The sequence below is a fragment of the Chanodichthys erythropterus genome, chromosome 12 (genome assembly GCF_024489055.1).
Source record: "Chanodichthys erythropterus isolate Z2021 chromosome 12, ASM2448905v1, whole genome shotgun sequence".
NCBI lineage: Eukaryota > Metazoa > Chordata > Actinopteri > Cypriniformes > Xenocyprididae > Chanodichthys > Chanodichthys erythropterus.
In genome coordinates this window covers 27,134,476-27,151,373 of record NC_090232.1, presented here as the reverse complement: position 1 = coordinate 27,151,373, position 16,898 = coordinate 27,134,476, and the positions used below count along the sequence as shown (strand labels likewise).

Sequence of the window (16,898 nt, the reverse complement as noted above, 5' to 3'; positions counted from 1 at the left end):
AAACAAGATCACACATGTTGATCTTTCTACCTTACTCCTTTCTGTCTCTTCTCATGCCATTTCTCATTCCTTCAACCCCATCTTCACGAAGAACATGTCAACAGTAAACCTGAGGAGAAACCTAACTCAGGTATCTCATTCCATTCTCTGCATTTTGCCCTAAAATTAATCAGTTGCTTGTCTACAAGTACTAAACAATATTAGTTTTTACTCAGCTGTATATTCCCTGTTCAATATTTTGAACATTGTAGTTCTTCCAATTAGGCTAATTGCTGGCCAACCAGCCAATTTGTTACAAAAACAGACCGACCATCTTTGGCTGGTTTGTTCCTGGTCCAAGATGATTTACCAGCTTGAACCATTTAATGACCTGCTTGGACCCGTTAGAAATCAGCTACCACTGTACCAAAATGCAGATACCACCTTAAGGCAAGACACCACCAGGTGAATAGAGTAACATAAGTAATAGATATCTGTTAGGGTTCTGTCACTTTGGTCTGGTTTATTCTTGTTTGACACTCCTACTATCTCATCATCATGAGCGTGCTGTTCTGAGTTTGCTCCTGTCCACATAAGCTGTTTTGTGTGTGGAGTGTGGTGTTCAGATCTCGGCACTTAGTTTGGTTTCGGTTCTGTGTCAGTGTTCGGGCATTCATGTTCCTGTGTTTATAACGGCCACATGCGTTCATGTTGTCCTGTTCTGTCTTGTGCTGTGTAGCATGCATGTTTTGTGTGGACACACAGTCTGTAAGAGTTCTCATTGACTGCGTGATTATGTCATGTTTGGTTTGAGCACATGGCTTGTGATTGTGTTCACTGGCCATGTGCTCTTGTTTTTTGTCTTGTTTGTTGTGGCTTCTCATATTTGTTTCTATGTGCCATGTGCTCTCCTTTTCTAACTCCACCCTTCTTGTTATCTGATTATTGGTTCATTTGCACCACCTGTCCTACCTCGTTACCTGCTTTGTTTGCTCTCCCTATTCTCCTTGTGTGTGCAGTCCTGTGGCAGATCGTTGTCGTATATGGACCTTGTTTACCTGCTTCCTCTGGTTTCCTGCCTTGTCCTGTCCCACCCTGCCTTGCCATGCCTTGACCAGCCAATCATATTTTCCCCCATGTGGTAGTTTTTGTTTGTTTGTTTCGATTTGCCCAACATGAGGACTCAGTGGAAAAAAGGGCTTGCTTCATCTAACAGCCTCCACTGCCTGCAGCCCCCTATACCTATGCATGATTTAGGTCATAGCATTGAGTTCCCTCTTTCAATGGGGGACTGACCTGAGGAGAATGCCCTTGAGGGGTTTGTGGAGCTCCTCACCCACAGTGGGAGGAAGCCAGCACTGCAGCAAGAGGTGCCCTCTCATATGGTGCACACCCTTCCTCCTTCAGAGTGTGAAACCTCCAGTTGTCCACCCACCTCCCGCTGAAGGAGGAGGAGAAACAAGTCCATCTCTAACCATGCTGCAGCTCCCCCAGAAGAGGCCACAGATGCTGCAGCTTCCTCAGAGGCGCCCGTAGATGCTGCAGCTCCCCCTGTGTATTCTTCTCCTTGCAAGCCCAGAAGAAGGAGGGCTCCTGTTGCTCCTCCAAGTCCAGAGGTCCTGGAGTACCCAACTCTGGTGGTCCTGGAGGACCCGAGTTCATTGGTCTATAATCCAGTGGTCTTGGAGGACCCGACTCTGGTGGACCAAATTCTGGTGGTCCTGGAGGTCCCAAGTCCGGTGGATCTGGAGGAACCTATTCCAGGGGTCCTTGAGCTCCCTGTCATGGCCAAGGAGGCCATCCCTGAGCAGCCCACCCACTTTCCCTGTCTGTCCTGTTACGGTCAAAGAGGTGGCCCTCTCCTTGTACATTGCCACTGTTATGTGTGTCTGTGGCTCCTCCCTGTTGGGTGCCTTGGTTCCAGACTCTCCTGAGCTGCCCATTTTCCCTATCTGCCTGCCTAGTTGGCCCTGCCCAATCTCCTTGCATTGCCCTGGCCCTCAGCCAAGACTCCAGACACACCAGAGCCTTGCTGGTCCGTCCCTCCGTCTCCACCCTGGCCCTCTACCAGGACTCCAGACCCACCAGAGCCCACCTGGTCTGTCACTCCAGCTGCACCCAAGCCCTCTGCCAGGACTTACAGACCCTCCTGATCCTCCCTGGCTTAACCTCCTGTCCCTTCCTGGACATTGGCCAGGGTTCCTGACACTATGATTTTTTTGGGCTTGGCCCCCTGCTCCCTTCTTCTCTCTCTCCCTCCCTCCCTGCCCTTCTTGTCTCTGTAATTTGATCCTCTCACTGTCTTGTGTTGTGATATATGATGGATCATGGCACTTCAGTCTAGTTTGGTTTTGGTTCTGTGTCAGAGTTCAGGTATACCTACTCAATGTGTTTGTTGTAAGTGCACAGGATGAGCATTCGCTCATTCTCATTGTGTTAGCATGCTGTTTCAAGTTCGCTCAGGCCATATGCTCTTCTGTCCGCATGTGTTGTTGTGTTCTGTGTAGCACACAGTTCGTGTTTATATTGGCCAAATGCTTTCTTGTTGTCTTGTGCTGTGTAGCATGTGGCTCATGTTTTTCATTGGCCGGGTGCTTTCTAGGGCTGACCCAACTAAAGATTTTTCTACATTAATAAGCCATAAATCATAATTTACATTTAGTCATTTAGCAGACGCTTTTCTCCAAAGCGACTTACAAATGAGAGAAGTAGAATCAATCAAATCAACATGAGAAAAACAGTATGTAAGTGCTGTGTGAAGTCACAGTTATGTCAGTAAAGTGCTCGTAGCAAGGATTTTTTTTTTTTATGCTCTGTCCCAATACTCCTCAGGAACCATTAGGAAGTGTATTAACATAGCCCCCCACTATGTCCACAATATCACCTCCAGGTATAGATTGGAGGGGCGACAAATGAAGAAGTGAAATGCGTAAGCTGAAAGCTCATTATCCTTGCTCTACTGAAACAGATGGATGCAGCCTCCAACTAGGAGGGAAGTGTTAAAATGCTAAAAAATACCATTTCCAATATGAATGTGATTTATCAAGAACCGTATTGGGCCTGTTTACACCTGGTCACTTCATGCATTTTTACTGATCATATAGCTATCTGATTTATCAAAACGATTCCATCTACACTTGGCCGCACAAATGTGTCTCTACAAAACGGATATAAATCCGATCTTCAATTCCCGCACTATATGCAGATTTAATGGAGTGGCTAAAGGAGAGAGCACGGCAACAGCACTGGAAAGATCATTACTCTCATTACTTTTAATGAAGATAATTGTGTATTGAGCGTCTGCGACTTACTTTCAGCTTCATACGCGTGTCACAGTCACCATATCTCTCACCTTGCCTGAACTCCATTTCTCATCATCCCTCCTTCTGCTCACCTGCTCACGGTCAGCAATCACCTGCACCTGATCTCCATCACCTCATCAGCACAGCAGCATTTAAGCACACACTTCACCCTAGCACTTTCTCTGGTCTCATTTTGAGAAGGATGCACTTACCTGCTACACTTACCTCTGGATTGCTTATACGTTATTCCTCCATCGTCTCTCCTGGTCCTCTGTGTCTCCTTCGTCTCCCTAATCTCCTGTGTATCCAGCGTTGTCTTCTCCGGACTCAAACGATTCTCCACTCACCCCACCAAAGTGTGTGCTCGGCTGCTCACTTCTATGATCTCCTCCAACCACCTGCAAAACAAAAAGAACTGTTAGTATTATCATTCATTATTGCATTCCTACTTTGACTCCCATACTCACCTACCTGTTTGTTTGTTTACCTACCTCATTCAATAAAACTCTCATATTCATTCGAGTTCTATGTCAAGGAGTTCTTCCAGCTTGCTTACTGGGTACCTTGGAATGACGGTACACTTAAGACAGTCTTCTGGAGTGGTTTGGATGATGACCAGCTCTTCCTCCATGCACCGGCATCCACAACCCCAGGTACCTTGGCACAATATCTTGATCATCTACTATGGCTTGCTGGTTCATCCTTCACCGTTGGTGAGATTTATGAAGATGCCATTCCAGAACTTCTTCCTGTCATGTTTTCCGCCATTCCTGAATCTTGTCCCAAGATGGCCACCATTCCAGTCTCCTCCCAAGATTGCCGCCATTCCATAGTCTCATCCCAAGATGGCCGCCATTCCAGAGTCTCGTTCCAAGATGGCCGCCACTATGCCTGAGCCCTCAGTCAAATGGCTGCCATCATGCCTGAGCCCTCGGTCTAGATGGCCACCACCACGCTTGAGCCCTCGGTCAAGGTGGCCACCACCATGCCTGAGCCCTTAGTCAAGATGGCCGCCACCACTCCTGAACCCCCTGCTGTTATGCCCACCACACTTGTGCCTTTAGGCATTTTAGTGGAATATGAGGGCTTGTGGCCCAGAGATGGCTCTAGCCCCTTGGTCCACTCCAAAGTCTTCTCCAGACTTGAATCTGCTCCAGTGTCTGCTCCAGCCCCTGACCAGAGTCCAGTGATGGCTTCAGCCCCTGACCAGAGTCCAGTCATGGTTCCAGCCCCTGACCAGAGTCCAGTCATGGCTGCTCCAGCCCCTGACCAGAGTCCAGTCATGGCTGCTCCAGCCCCTGACCAGAGTCCAGTCATGGCTGCTCCAGCCCCTGACCAGAGTCCAGTCATGGCTGCTCCAGCCCCTGACCAGAGTCCCGTGGTGGCTCCAGCCCCTGACCAGTGTCCAGTGGTGGCTCCAGCCCCTGACCAGTGTCCAGTGGTGGCTCCAGCCCCTGACCAGTGTCCAGTGGTGGCTCCAGCCCCTGACCAGTGTCCAGTGGTGGCTCCAGCCCCTGACCAGTGTCCAGTGGTGGCTCCAGCCCCTGACCAGTGTCCAGTGGTGGCTCCAGCCCCTGACCAGTGTCCAGTGGTGGCTCCAGCCCCTGACCAGTGTCCAGTGGTGGCTACAGCCCCTGACCAGTGTCCAGTGGTGGCTCCAGTCCCTGAGTCTGCTCCAGAGTCCGCTCCAGTCCCTGAGTCTGCTCCAGAGTCCGCTCCAGTCCCTGAGTCTGCTCCAGAGTCCGCTCCAGTCCCTGAGTCTGCTCCAGAGTCCGCTCCAGTCCCTGAGTCTGCTCCAGAGTCCGCTCCAGTCCCTGAGTCTGCTCCAGAGTCCGCTCCAGTCCCTGAGTCTGCTCCAGAGTCCGCTCCAGTCCCTGAGTCTGCTCCAGAGTCTGCTCGTGTCCCTGAGTCTGCTCCAGAGTCCACTCCAGTTCCTGATACCCATAATTTTTTGGGGGAGGCTATATACCCATGCCCATAGTGGCCGAGCCTGGGGTCTGGGCCAAGGCCACGGAGGACACAACGCCATGGCGCCCTAAACTGCCTGATCCGCCATGGTGCCCTGAACGGCCAGCTCCGCCCTGGTTGCCTGAGTGCCCGGCTCCGCCCGGGTCATCTGAATTGCCGTTTCTGTCCTGGAGGCTTCTTACCTACCTCCACCACCCTCACCCTCCTGTTAACACTCCAGGACGCCCACCCTCCCTCCCTCCCTGGCCGTTCTATCAACGGCGCAAGGACACGCCTACCGGGAAGGGGGGGTACTGTCACGGTCACCATCTCTCTCACCTTCCCTGAACTCCATTTCTCATCACCCCTCCTGTTGCTCACGCTCAGCAATCTCCCTCACCTGATCATCATCACCTCAACACGCAAGCAGCATTTAAGGACATACATCTCTATGGCACTTTGTCTGGTCTCGTTTTGAGAAGGATGCACTTACCTGCTACACTTACCTATGGATTGTTTATACGTTATTCCTTCATTGTCTCTCCTGATCCTCTGTGTCTCCTTCATCTCCCTAATCTCCTGTGTCTCCAGCATCTTCTCCTCTGGACTCCAACGATTCTCCACTCACCTTGCCAAAGTGTGTGCTCGGCTGCTCACTTCCACATGTGAACACGCCAACTTTGATAGAGAGTGTCATTACAAGGGAAATACATATTCATCGCTGTAAACCAGAGGCAATCAACTGAAAAAGTGGTGCAGTTTCATATGTTTCATATAAAGGCAACTGTGCTTCCCAGGCTCAGGGAAGGATGATACCTGAGCCAGTGCTACTGCAATAGTCTGATTGTCATCCAAGAAGTGAACAGTGATGATAGATATTATTCCTCAATCCCCTAAGCTCAGTGCTGGAGAGAGCTTATGCTTCTACTTCTCCAGAAATTGTGTTTAATAAAGGTCGCATGAGGACCAACCCTTGAGAAGCCAAAAAAGGACCCTAAAGGTTTGGTTTTCTTTGCCTCTTAGCTGAAATGACTTCTTTTAGATCTTCCTTTTAGGCTTCTTGTAAGGTTGCTGCCTCATCCTGTCTCTTGCTAGGGTTAGCAACAGGGGAATGTAGGACCTCAACTGTGGCAGGGGATGTGGTGCATATGTGTCCTGAGATACTTCCTTACCCAGGTCGAGATCCTTTAGTAGGTTTGCTTGGTAGGCTTGGTAGGCTTGCAGGCATTGACATTTTGCAAAGCTCCATATTCCTGGCCCACAGCCACATATGCCTTTTGGCATATGCCATTTGGCAAGGATTTGATGGCAGGGCTGGAGCCGTCCACAAAGACGCTGCCCTGGGACGAGATAGCTCGTAAGCAAATCTTTAGTCTGGGGCATCCTAGTAGAACTGTGTTCAGCAAGCCATTTCACATTAGTGAAACTGTTTGCTTGAGGGGCGTGAACACAGCCCTGAGAATGGTTCGTTCCACAGTCTCACCACTTCATTATACAAATTGGGGAGGGAGGGAAGGCTCACTGTCGTGCTTATGACCCACAAGGAATCATTCAGAGAGCTGGAGAGCTAATGTGTGATGTTTGAGAAGAGGATAGACCTGTCTCAAGTTACTCAGCTAGCTCAACCTGTGACCCCCATGATCAAAGCCTTGGCAGCTGTGGGACCCAAACTGCGGTGCACAAACTCCTTGCTTCCATCTCCCTTGAAAAGAATCAGGCCGGAATGGAGATTTTTCCACTGTGAAGTGGTCAACCAGCCCCCTCGAGGGCTGACTGAGTGTGCTTCGCTCCAAGACATATAACAAATCATAAGAGTCATCTGTTATATATCTTTGACATGGCGTGACACATGTCCAAAATGCACTAGACATGGTGTTTTCTTTCTCCTAACCACAGACACACAGAGAATCTTCATACGCAAAGACAAATAAACATCTTCCTAAAGGCAAAGAAGCTGATGACTAGGCTCCCTAATATACCCTGCAGGCACACCTGTGACTTCACTATTGCGGTAGCCAATCATGTAACGTGCTTCAGACACATGTTCCCATGTGTTCCCATAGTGCATCTCCATTACAGAGTTTGAAAGGGAACTTTCAGCATATAAAAAGGAATAAAACTGGAACTTTTGTTGTATGTAACATTTCTGGCTCACTGTATGAGAATTATTATTTATTTATTTATTTATTAAATTTTTTTGAGAAAAAAAAAGATAAATAGCAAATATATAAAGTATAATAAAATAAATGCTTTCATTACGTGTGTTTTTTTTCCCCACTAGTCTGAAAGAAGACCTATTATGGAAGCAAAATAGCACAAAATCTCAAAATTGACTAATGCATGAAAACACAAGGGTTTTGACTGTAGTGTCTTGCCTTAAGCTTGCATTTCAAGCAGTGAATATGTATGTGCATTTCCAACAAAAGTGTAGTTTCCTCAAAAAACAAAACAAAAAAACTATTTGTTCACAAACTATTGACCAAATGTTCTTATTTATTTTTTAATTAACACTCTTTTTCTGCTACTTTAAACGAGATCACTTTGTACCCTCTCTCTCTCTCTCTCTCGTTGTAGCACTAGCAGTGGAGGAGCGGGCTCGTCAGTTGCAGATGAGAGTGCCCTCCTATCGGCCAGGCTCTTCTTCCAGCTTTGGTCATGACCCAGAGGCAGAGCTCAAGAACAGGAGAGATGTGAGTCTTAAACTGGCTTTCAGGTCTCCGACTTATTTGTCTGGCAGTGCTGGTTGATGATTAAAGAGATAGTTCACCCAAAAATGAAAATTCTGTCATCACACTTAAGTTGTTCCAAACCTGTAAAAAATTGTGTTCTGCTTTACACAAAACAAGATATTTGGAAGAATGTTATGGTAGTAAACACTATAGTAGTCAGAATTTTCATTTTTGGGTGAACTACCCCTTTAAATAAACCTTCACAAAATTTCATTATTCACCCACATTCCTTATTGTAAGTTTTATTGTTTTTAAGAATGGATTAAAATATTTATTTTTGTTTTTCATGGTTTAGATGTATAAGGACCAGAGGAGGAGTTGTGATAACATGTCTGCGAGGTCATCGGACAGCGACATGAGCGATGTTTCAGCTATCTCCCATGCCAGCAGTGCCTCACGGCTGAGCGCCACCAGCTACATGTCCATTCAGTCTGAGAGGCCGCATGGGAGAATGAGGTTAGCCTATAAACATGCACAGAAAAAATACACAGGGTCCATATTTAACACTGTGCAAGTAATGCATAAAAATGGCAAATATTGGAGTTAATTTGCAGTGGCTGTTATTATTAGAAAATTAAATAGAATACATGGTTTTAGTCAAAGTGTAAGAGTGAAAGTGTGACCATCATTAATATAAGCATCACAATCTACACAAATCAGACATATAAACCCTCAAAAAAATGTGTCTTCTAATGACTAGAATTTAGCATGTGTAAAATGCGTTTGCAGCAAAACACATTAAAATATATAAAATTCAGCTTTGCCATTACAGGAATAAATTACATTTTAAAATATATTGCAGTAGAAAACAGCTATCTTAAATGTAAATAAAATAAATGCAGCCTTAGTGACCGTAAAAGACTTCTTTCAAAAACATTACAAAAATCTTACCTATCCTGATGAAAATATAGTTCCCATTCAGTCATACACATCAGACAGACCGATGAATAGGAATCTCGCCAGAGAGGCCAATCCACTTTCAGTGAAACTAAAACAAGCCAATGCTGCAACCTTTCCCCCCTGTGTGCTTCAGCACTTAGACAGAGCAAGTCCCAGAAAGAGCTTACACAAGTAGAGCTTTCATCTTTTTAAAGATGACATTCTACTTGTGTGTTTCTGGATGCGGTCATTACCTGGTGCCCGAGGGATGGTCACGATCGCTGTCTCACGTGTCTGAGCATCAAGCACACTGAGACGGCGTTCGTGGATGAGTTATGTATCCATTGCGGGAAGAGGACCATCTCGGAGTTGCGGTTGAGACTCCAGTTCCTAAAAAAGGGGCGGAGTCCCAGAGCCACAGCCATGATCCAATCCTCCACAGAGGGTTGCTTAGGGAAGTGGTACTGGTGATCTGAGGATTATGGTGAGCGCACTCCCTTCAGGGAACCAACCACCTTTGAGCCCTCATCCATCCTGCACTCCGCAGCCAGAACAGCTGCCGAGGAAGCGTGCTGGACAATCTAAAAGGTGTGTACCAGCCGTATCCTTTGGGGCTCCCCCCGATGATCGGATGTTGATCACTGCATCAGAGGGTGAGCCTGACTTCTCTGGAGATGATTTTTCTGCTGCGTTCCCTCCTTCGGGAACAGTAGTGTTGCCCAGGTCAGATCCGGAGATGATGGCTATGCTTTGCTGGGCCGCCAAAAGGGTCGGGCTCTTGTAGAACTTTCCACCATGTCCCGAGCCCTCGAGGTTGGATGATCGGTATCTCGAGGTGGCGCGTGCTAGTTCTCAGCCACCCACCCCAGTTCCTTTCTTCCCAGAGGTGCATGAGGAGCTCACGGGTTCGTGGACAGCACATTTTACTGCCCAAAACCGTTCCAGTGGCTCCTCCTCCTTCAGCACCCTTGATGGCAGGGCGGTGAAGGGTTATACACGCATCCCTCCTGTGGAGCGGGCTGTTGCTATGCAACTGTGCCCTAACTCCACCTGGCGGGGGAAGCTGTGTCTCCCTTCCCAGGCCTGCAAGCACTCATCCGACCTTACCGACAAGGCTTACCAGGCCTGTGGGGACGCCGCCTCTGCCCTTCACGCTATGGCATTGTTGCAGGTCCATCAGGCCAAGGCACTGAAGGACCTACACAAGAGTGGTCACAATCCGCAAGTTCTCCAGAAACTTTTTAACGCAACAGACCTCGCACTTCAGGTGACGAAGTTCACAGTTTGGTCAGTGGGTCATGTGATGTCCACGATGGTGGTCCAGGAATGCCATCTCTGGCTGTATCTGGTCAACATGAGGGATTCTGACAAAGTCAGGTCACTTCAATCAGTGAAAGGGTTCGATGCCCATGTCTTGCATGTGGAGATTGCAGTCTTACTGGTGAAGGACACGATAGAGCCGGCCCCTCCAGCTGATATGAGAGTAGGGTACTACAGCCCCTACTTAATTGTACCCAAGAAAAGGGGTGAGTTACAACCGATCTTGGACCTGTGAGTTTTGAATCCAAGCCTTCATAAGCTACCATTCAAAAGAAGTGCATTTTCGAGTGCACCATCCCAGAGATTGGTTTGCAGCGATCAACCTGAAGGATGCGTACTTTCATTTCTTGATTCTCCCTCAACACAGGCTGTTCCTGCGCTTTGCGTTTGAGAGTCGGGCATATCAGTACAAGATGCATTGGTGCACAGCTGGCCCTGTGGTTTACGCAAATATACATTTCCCCCAGTGAGCCCACTTGCACAGACCCTGTGCAAAGTCGGGGAGATTGAGGAGCAAGACTTGTAAGTTGCGCCCTATTGGCCCAACTGGACCTGGCGCCCAGAACTCATGCTCCTCGCGACAGCCCCTCCCTGCCGCATTCCTCTGAGGAAGGACCTTCTTTCTCAGAGACAGGGCACCCTTTTGCACCCGTGTCCAGACCTCTGGAAACTGAAGATGTTCCATCAGGGCCGTGCTTTCCTTCCTGCAGCAGGAGTTGGAGCGAAGACGGTCTCCCTCCATCCTCAAAGTTCATGCTACAGCAATATCTGCATATCACGACCACATAGATGGCAAGTCTGTTAGGAAGCATGACCTGGTTGTCAGGTTCCTTAGGGGGGCAAGATGGTTAAATCCTCCTCGATCTCACTCCATAACTTCTTAGGACCTTGTTCTGGTGCATTGAGCACTTCAGAATGCTCCATTTGAGCCCTTGCAGTCAGCAGATTTAAAGATTCTGTCTATGAAGACAGAATGCTGCTGATCGCATTGGCCTCTATCAAGAGGATATAGGACCTGCAGCCATTTTCGGTCAACAAATCGTGCCTAAAGTTTGGGCCGGGTGACGGCCATGTGGTACTGAGACCCTGGCCCGGTTATGTGCCCAAGGTTCCTACCACTTCAAGGAACAGGTAGTGAGCCTACAAGCACTGCCCCTGGAGGAGGCAGACCCAGCCCTGGCTTTGCTCTGTCCAGTCCACGCTCTGCGACTGTACATAGACAGAACTCAAACTTCAACCGATCAGAGACATGGAGTGGCCCCTTATTGCTCCAGAGAGTCCCTAGGCAGACCCTGTTGAGTCCTCCACCACCCTCGGCAGCCAGAAGTGACAGAGCATCTGAAACCAGGCCTATACCCTGTTGCATCCTTGAGAACCGGATTCAGGCTGGGTACCATATGTGTGACCCTGCGGGGATCCTATATGTGTAATTTCTATGGTTGCTTCTAAATGAAGCCTGTGTCTTTCCCTTTGTGAGAACCCACCTCTTATCAGGATGGAGTCACCCCAGTATTTCCATATGTAGTACAGCCCTTTGTGGTTAGTCCATGTATACATCTCCACATAATTCCTTCTGGGAAGAATGTGGCTTTCGCAGAATTCCCGTCCCAGTGGTGTGGGCACGCTTTTCCAGTGTTATCCAATAGTCTCACTGTGTGAATTATCACAGAACAGCAGTGATGGTCACTCTCTGCAGACTTGTCGTCCCATTGTCCTATTAGGCAAGAGGGAGCAGGAGACTTGCACAGGGCATTGGAAGGGGGCAGTGGCTCTGTGGTAGGGATTCCTATTCGTCGGTCTGTCCGATGTGCGAACATGTCAGACTGAATGGGAACGACTTGGTTACAAAGGTAACCCTCGTTTCCTGAAGGAGGGAACAGAGACTTACGTCCCATCGCCACAGCCGCTGTACCCGCTGCACACCGAGTCACCTGTTCTGCTCCTCAGCGAAAACCAAAGGATTGCATTGCACCTGCTGCTCATTATGTACCTGCGCTGCCTGCACACACAAATGGGTTGGTGAACCTGTATCCCAGCTGTCTATTCAGGCAAAGAAAAAGACTTAGGTCAGAATACACACATACTTAATGTTTGTATAGGAGATGAGAAAAAATAGTGCAAAATAGTTAAAATAGTTTTTCTACATTTTACTCTTTGTCTCTCTTTAGCTCTCTTTTTACATACTCTGAAAAATCATATTCTATTCGGTCACATTAAATTATATTATTGTTTCTTACAATGCTTATTCATCTCTCCAACAAATCATAATATTTTTCTCTAGTAAAATTGCAGAATTATTACTCAATTCAGGTCAAAAAAATTATATGTGTCCTCAGGTTGTGATATTTCTTTTTTGTTATTAATTGTGTTTGACATTTGCATGCTTTTAGCTGTTTGTCTTGTGCATGGCTTGTAACTTTTTAAACAATTTTATTTCCTGCATGATTTACCTTTCTTGCTATCACGGCTTGTGCTTTATTGCATGCATGCATATTGCATTGGGGGTCAAAGGTCAAAGTCGTTGGAGAGTTGTAAAGGAGAAGAGAAGAAGGAGAGAAGGATTTCATGGGGGGTGAATGGGACAGACAACAGGAGGAGTCTGGGAAAGAGACGTTTCTCTGAGGAGCTTAAACGCAGACGCCATACGGTGGCTGGAGATATGAGGTAACTTGGACCAGCTCCCCCTGCCCATGTCTTCACCTCAGCCACCACCGGATAAAACCTTATTATAACCTAATATCAGAAACAACAAAAACAACATTTAGTATTCAGCAATCTTATTTATGCTGATAGTGCTGTTTATTTGTATGCACATTCTGCATTGTTTTACCATCTGATTTGCTATAGGGAACTATGCAAATCAAGTAACAGTGCCCAGAAAATTGAAATATAAACTTCCTCATGTAGCAGACTGGCTGACTACCCCAATATGTCATACTTCACTGGGACTTTATGATCCCAGTGATCCAGACACTGTAGTCAGCTCTTTAAAATGCAAAAAGTATGCCTGACTATCTGCCCGACTGGACATATGCCCAGTTATAGCGTTCTTCACAAGCTTTTGATCCTCATTTGATGAATTACTGCTGCCATGATCAGTAGAAAATGTAAAAAAAAAAAAAGAAAGAAAGAAGAAAAACCCTCTCAAATGAAATTCCATTTACCACCTGCATATCATATGTGGTAATAGTGCAACATTAATAACACTTACTTTTTCTATAATAAGACTAATTTACATAGAAAGAAGGCAATGACGATGAAAAAAATGAAAAGGGGATAAAGAGCATTCCTTCTCTTCAAAAAGTAGAGCATGTACATATCCTATAATTAAATGCCTTAATTGAACTTTCTGTCTTTTCTATTTATTGCTGTCTCTGACACATTTTGGGCTTCACTAACCATTTATATATATTCAGTTTTTATTTTATTTTTAGTTATATATCAGTTTAAAGCCACACACTAGGTGTCACTGTGGATGAAGTCTGCTTGGTTCAAACAAACATGGGTGGTTAACATGAAATAAATTTGGCAAGTTGATGTGTATATTGTGATATACTATACTCTGTCTAAAACTATTTTATTTGTTAAGCTAATTCTTTATAATTATAATCCATATATAAAATGCATCAAGTATACACCTTAATTATGTATATTATCAAAGTCCCTTTAAGACAAGTCATTTCACTCGGCAGCCATCTTTGAAACACCTCTCGGGCATCCTGGGCATCATGCCATCTCTTTGAATGGGGAAACATCAAATTCTCCAAAACTGTTTCACCAACCTTACGATTAAATTTCGTATTTGAAATCACCAATGAAATCTAACAACAACCGGCTCATAAATTTAGTTTCTAAACGCTCGAATCATGACAAAAAACTGTATTTTTCAGGCTGGATCAAGCTAATGCGCATGCGCAGACCTAAATGCTTCGGAGGCGCGCGTCTGACTGTTTCTATAGAAACCAGTGATTCTAACGGCCGCTGAAGTGACGCGATGACTTTACCAGTCGGCGATTGGCTCTTATTTAGAAGGCAGGACTTATTCCGCCATATTGCGCGTTACACTTTCTCCCATTCAAAACAATATGAGTGACACGTCTTGTGTTATTCTATAGTCTTTGATATTATGTACCTTATACTGATATTTTTTTAAATGAATATATCTTACTTTTACCAAAAAGAGACATCAACTACTCATATTGGCACTGGAATAATATTTTCTGCTGTCTTAAAAAGATCATGTATATAGTTTTGAGACAAGGTTCATTGTGCATGCTGTTTGATTTCATTTGTTTGTGTTTTGCTACATTCACATGCCACTCTGTGTTTGTCCATGTGTGTCCTTTGTATTGTATTGTGTGTATTAGATCCCTCTTTGCATGCCTCACCTCATACCTCCCATGCTTGAATACTGAGCCAGCACTGGATCTTCCCAAACCCAGAACCCTGTCTGCTCACCCCTCTGTCACTGCCCTCCAGCCCGTGGAAGAGAGACCCACTTCCTTACTTCCCATCCCCACCCTATGTCCTACAGACAGGAGATTAGGGTGTAGACATGATGGGGAGAGTGCAACTGGACAGTCCTGCAGTACCTTGACACCTTCAGAGGGTGCAGATACACGGCAGCTCCTCCGAACCCCCAGGGGGCAGCATAGGACATGGCTGCACTGTCAAAGTGTGCTGCTGTGTCATAATATAGACAGTTTGCACAACTGATCCAAACATGTTGCTTTGTAATGATCACAATTCTATTAAATCAGATGTAAATCAAGTTTTAAGGATCTTATGAATTAAAACGCCTTTGTGAGGCACTATGTGTTAACTAGTGTACTCCTAAACATAATTCACTTTAAGTAGGCACAGACTTTTAAACTGTACAGTCTCTTACAGGAAAATAGATCAGAATATTGATATTCATTGCATTTTGTCCAATCAAATGCTTACTATAAGAATGAGAATATCCCTACCCCAGAATATTTTCCATGGGCATTTAAAAAAAAAAAAAGTTTACTTCACAAATGCTTGTTAAGTTTAAGAGTTATTAGCCATGAACCAAACCTACCAGCTACAAGGTATATCAACATTATAATCTTTGATTAAAAATCGGACAAAAATCCAAAGGTACAAGACTATGTACTTAATTGCGTCAGTTAAAGAACTACAATCCCATGAATCATTGAAAATGGCATAATCAAATAAAAATTGTGAAGAACTATAAAACTATTGATGTAAAGATGTTTGGTTATATTATATATTTAGAGAACAATTACATTTATTGCAAAATTATGCATACTATGAATACAAATGTTTAAGTAGTTTAAGAGTAATTCAAGAGACCACTTTGATTCTCTGACTGGTGGAGATGTTTGCATAATTATGGGTAGTGTAGTTTTTCACCAGGAATTATGCTGCTGAACTTGATTGTGTAAAAAATATGTTTCTATAATGTAAGCCAATGGCTTCAACAAAAACATATATCATTGTTTAACAACCTCGTAGCTCACAGTTAGTCTGTCTTTTAATGTTTAGAAATCTGAGATTTTTACTTCTGGTAGCCTACTTACACTTGTATTCCACCTGCAACAAAGTAGCAAATCGCGATTCATGAGATCAACAAAAGGCTATTGGCTTTCTTTTTTTTTATGTCTCACTCAAAAACACAGGAAATAAAACTGTGCTTGTCAAGGGATGTAATGGGGTCTTAAACTGTTGTCGACTAGTTTTGACTACTGTGTCATGATTCAACATAATTTCATATAGAGAAGCAGATGATATTGTCCAACAACAAATGTTGTATATTCTCTCTTCCATACTGGCTTGCACAAAATAATTTGATTGGACAAAACCAGCTATTATTGTGTGCTAAGATTAGAATCAGTGATGTGGCAGTGTTGTAAAAACACCTTGAAAAATAATAAAGCATTAAGATCTTGAATATGGTTCTCAACAGTTAGTGTCTCACTATTACCTTTATATACTGGATTAAGTAATTTGTCTCAACTTTTCATCTCTTTTTGACTCTTTCTTTCTCTTGCTTACAGTCAAGTCAGAGCCTCTTCTGGTCGGAGTATGCTAAAAAGCACAAGCGTTAGTGGTGATATCAATACATCAGAGCGAACAGATGGCAGCCAGTCTGACACTGCCCTGGGAACAGTTGGAACTGGAGCTAAAAAGCGTCGCTCCAGCCTCAATGCTCGATTTGTGGCTATTGTGGGAAACCGCCGCAGCCGAAGCACCTCACAGATCAGTCAAACAGGTCAGTGGCTGTAGTTGTCTATAACAAAAGAATCGTAGACACCAAACATTGAAACTCCTACTTTATGCTGATGTAACCAAGGCCATTTGGTCGTTATTGGTTAATTAATTTTATATTAACCAATAATACCACAATACTACTTATATAATCGTAAGAAAATTTCCAGTTCCGGTTCCGATTCCATTAAAATAATTAAACAACCAATAAAAAATAGTAGTAAGGGAAAAAATGCACAATACTCAACTCAAACAGTTCTTTTTGTGTTTATTATTCTTGTAAAATGAATTTAACAGATTGTTAATCTCAAGAAATTCGCTAACACTTTACAATAAGGTTCATTAGTTAACATTAGTTAACTACATTAACATGAACTAATAATGAACTGCATTTCTACAGCATTCATTAATCTTTGTTGATGTTAATTTCAACATTTACTAATACATTATTAAAATCAAGAGTTGTATTTGTTAACATTAGTTTATGCAC

The 16,898-nt window shown here is 44.8% G+C and overlaps 1 protein-coding gene across 6 annotated transcripts in view; it reads left to right on the top strand.

Annotated features, from left to right (window-relative positions):
• rims1b (regulating synaptic membrane exocytosis 1b) overlaps positions 1–16,898 on the top strand; it is a 106,839-nt gene that overhangs the window by 81,284 nt on the left and 8,657 nt on the right. For 3 of the 6 annotated variants that reach the window (XM_067402377.1, XM_067402378.1, XM_067402376.1), the window contains 3 exons: positions 7,803–7,918; positions 8,253–8,413; positions 16,198–16,412. In XM_067402377.1, coding sequence (XP_067258478.1) covers positions 7,803–7,918; positions 8,253–8,413; positions 16,198–16,412 — 492 coding nt within the window. Of the gene's footprint in view, positions 1–91; positions 131–7,802; positions 7,919–8,252; positions 8,414–12,667; positions 12,821–14,523; positions 15,279–16,197; positions 16,413–16,898 lie in introns of those variants that run through there. The other 3 variants (XM_067402381.1, XM_067402380.1, XM_067402379.1) reach the window with 3 other exon arrangements.